Source organism: Mizuhopecten yessoensis, unplaced genomic scaffold (assembly GCF_002113885.1).
Source record: "Mizuhopecten yessoensis strain PY_sf001 unplaced genomic scaffold, ASM211388v2 scaffold125, whole genome shotgun sequence".
NCBI lineage: Eukaryota > Metazoa > Mollusca > Bivalvia > Pectinida > Pectinidae > Mizuhopecten > Mizuhopecten yessoensis.
In genome coordinates this window covers 63,701-67,577 of record NW_018403390.1, presented here as the reverse complement: position 1 = coordinate 67,577, position 3,877 = coordinate 63,701, and the positions used below count along the sequence as shown (strand labels likewise).

Genomic DNA, 3,877 nt, shown 5'->3' with positions numbered 1-3,877 from the left:
GGACAATACAGTGGCTTAGTACAGGACAATAAAGTGACTTAGCATGGGACAATACAGTGGCTTAGTACTGGACAATTAAGTGGCTTAGTACAGGACAATAAAGTGGCTTAGTATGGGACAATACATAGGCTTAGTACTGGACAATTAAGTGGCTTAGTACAGGACAATAAAGTAGCTTAGTTCAGGACATTAAAGTGGCTTAGTACAGGACATTAAAGTGGCTTAGTACAGGACAATACAGTGGCTTAGTACAGGACAATAAAGTGGCTTAGTATGGGACAATACATAGGCTTAGTACTGGACAATTAAGTGGCTTAGTACAGGACAATAAAGTGGCTTAGTTCAGGACATTAAAGTGGCTTAGTACAGGACAATAAAGTGGCTTAGTACGGGACAATACAGTGACTAAGTACAGGACAATACAGTGGCTTAGTACAGGACATTAAAGTGGCTTAGTACAGGACAATACAGTGACTAAGTACAGGACAATACAGTGGCTTAGCACAGGACAATAAAGTGGTTTAGTACAGGACAATAAAGTGGCTTAGTACAGGACAATAAAGTATCATTTGATTTGATTTCTTCTGAACAGCAATTAATATATTTGCATGGACTTATTGTTGGATAAATGGTAATGTCTGTGTCATAGGTCACGCACTTTAGTATAAAAATGGTAATGTCTGTGTCATAGGTCCCACACTTTAGTATAAAAATGGTAATGTCTGTGTCATAGGTCCCACACTTTAGTATAAAAATGGTAATGTCTGTGTCATAGGTCACACACTTCAGTATAAATATGGTAATGTCTGGGTCATAAGTCACACACTTTAGTATAAATATGGTAATATCTGGGTCATAGGTCACACACTGTAGTATAAATATGGTAATGTCTGTGTCATAAGTCACACACTTTAGTATAAATATAGTAATATCTGTGTCATAAGTCACACACTTTAGTATAAATATAGTAATATCTGTGTCATAAGTCACACACTTTAGTATAAATATGGTAATGTCTGTGTCATAAGTCACACACTTAAGTACTCTTTTGAAATGATTATTTTTTTCACATAGAGGGAAGTCTTGCATCAAAAATGTTAAGATCCTGATTAAATATTAGAAATAAAGGGAATAGTCAATACAGGTATCTGATTTAGAACTGTCATGGCCACAACAATTCCTCTATATTATACAAGGTATCAAGTTATCTGAGTTCGTAATAATTATAACAAGTGTTGTTCAATGAACTGATTAGGATAGTGTAATGAAAGTTGATCATAGTACTGTGGGAATTAATGACAGATATCAAGCTCCTGCTGTTGTCTTATCGTTGTATTGTTAAATGTTAATGATGTGACATAATTAAGACTGGAACTGAAACCTAATTTAGAAATTTCCTGATTTGTATCTTACAGGTTAAAGACACAATGATCGTGTTTGGAGGCCAGAGTTGTGGCACTCTAAATAACTCTCTATGGATTTTTAATTTCTGTAAGTAACCAAGGGTTCTCAAAAGTTCTCAAGGTGAAGTAATTATAACTTTAAAATTCACGATGTATATCAATTTCAGTATTGCGATTTTTGTCTGTCTCAACTTTCAAATAATTGTACTTAAATAAATATATATAGTACAAGTTGATAATTTTTAGCTCACCTGGCCCTTATGGCATGGTGCTGCGTCCGTCGTCCGTCCGTCGCCAACATTTTACTTTAAACAACTTCTTCTCAGTAACCAAAAGGTCTAGGGTGATGATATTTGGCCAGAAGCATGCTGGGATGAAGGGCTACCAAGTTTGTTCAAATAAATGACCTTCATCCATTTTCAAGGTCACAGGGGTCAAATATGTTAAATTCTTTAAACAACTTCTTCTGAATAAGCAAGAGGCATAGGGTGATGATATTTGGCCAGTAACATGCTGGGATGAAGGGCTACAAAATTTGTTTAAATAAATAACCTTGATTTATATTCAAGGTCACAGGGGTCAAATATATTTTAAACCTTTTAAATGACTTCTTCTGAATAACCAAGCGGCCTAGGGTGCCTAAATTTGGCCAGTAACATGCTGGGATAAAGGGCTACCAAGTTTGTTCAAATAAATGACCTTGGTTTATATTCAAGGTCACAGGGGTCAAATATGTTTTAAACCTTTCAACAACTTCTTTTGAATAACCAATAGACCTAGGGTGATGATATTTGGCCAGTAACATTTAAACATTTAAACAACTTCTTCTGAATAACCAATAGGCCTTAGGTGCATAAATTTGGCCAGTAACATGCTGGGATAAATGGCTACCAAGTTTGTTCAAATAAATGACCTTGGTTTATATTCAAGGTCACAGGGGTCAAATATGTTTAAAACCTTTAAACAACTTCTTCTGAATAATCGAGAGGCCTAGGGTGATGAGATTTGTCCAGTAACATGCTGGGTTGAAAAGCTACCAGGTTTGTTCAAACAAATGACCTTGACTTATATTCAAGGTCACAGGGGTCAAATATGTTCAAAACATTTAAACAACTTCTTCTGAATAACCAAGAGGCCTAAGGTGATGATATTTGGCCAGTAGCATGCTGGGATGAAGGGCTACCAAGTTGTTCAAATAAATGACCTTCATCCATTTTCAAGGCCACAGGGGTCAAATATGTTTAAAACCATTAAACAACTTCTTCTGAATAACCAAAATGCCCAGGGTGATGATATTGGCCAGTGGCATGCTGGGATGAAGTGCTACCAAGTTTGTTCAAATGAATGACCTTGACCAACTTTCAAGGTCACAGGTGTCAAATGTCTTAAAATCATCAAACAACTTCTTCTCAATAACCAAAAGGCCCAGGGTACTGATATTTGGCCTGTAGCAATCAGGGCTACCAAATTTGTTCAAATGAATGATCTTGACCCACTTTCAACCTAATGTCATTGTTTGTCATTTAAGGTCACATTGATATTCTGCCTGTAGCTGTATTTTAGTCCACTTTTAAGATTACCAGTGTGAGATTAATACCAGGTGAGCGATGCAGGTCAATTGGGCCTCTTGTTTCAGATATCTAGAGATTGAAACTTTAAGCTCCAGCCAAACATCTGTGATTGAGAGTCTTTCTAATTAAATATTTTATGAAATTGAAAAGCTATCTTTAGCCAAATACCTGAGATTGAAGATAAACTGAAATTGATCACAATTGGTATCAGACTTAATCTACTGTTTTTGATCTACTTATACTAACTTTTGGTGCTTTCCTTACAATTTTTTGTAACAATTTAACCAAGCACTCTCAAAGTCAGTGTAATCTATGAATATTCAAACTAAAAGCATTTGCCTACATTTTGTAGCTGGAGACCAAGGTTTCTTTCGGTTTTTAGGTCACCTGAGACAAAGTCTCAAGTGACCTATTGCGATCGCCTTTTGTCTGTCGAAGTCCGTCATCCGTCGTCCGTCGTCCGTCATCCGTCGTGCGTCCGTAAACAATTTACATTTTCGACTTCTTCTCCAAAACCCCTGAACCAATTTCAATGAAATTTTGCAGAAACTTTCCATGGCCAAAGGTCAACAAACAAAGTTGCCGGTTTGGTTCCCAGCCCTCAGGGGCCTGAGGGGCGGGGCCAAAAAGGGTCAAATTGACTAAAATTTCAAAAATCTTCTTCTCAAGACCCAGATATGGCAGAATCAAATGCTCTTCATAGATGGAAGGGTCTTAAGGTGCTTTACCAAAATTGTGAATTTCTTGACCCTGGGGTCTCATGTTTCCCCCTGGGGAGGGGGTAAACTTTACTATAGTTTATATAGGGAAATCACATTTTGGACCAACATTTGTTTAATTTCCATTGGAAGTAATTCAATTTGGGTTAGCATTATCAGTATTAGGTAGCAGTTTGATAGTATG

General features: G+C 36.7%; 1 protein-coding gene across 1 annotated transcript in view; it reads left to right on the top strand.

Annotated features, from left to right (window-relative positions):
* LOC110455356 overlaps positions 1-3,877 on the top strand; it is a 29,800-nt gene that overhangs the window by 19,051 nt on the left and 6,872 nt on the right. The window contains exon 5 of the mRNA XM_021505481.1: positions 1,416-1,491. Coding sequence (XP_021361156.1) covers positions 1,416-1,491 — 76 coding nt within the window. The remainder of the gene's footprint in view (positions 1-1,415; positions 1,492-3,877) is intronic.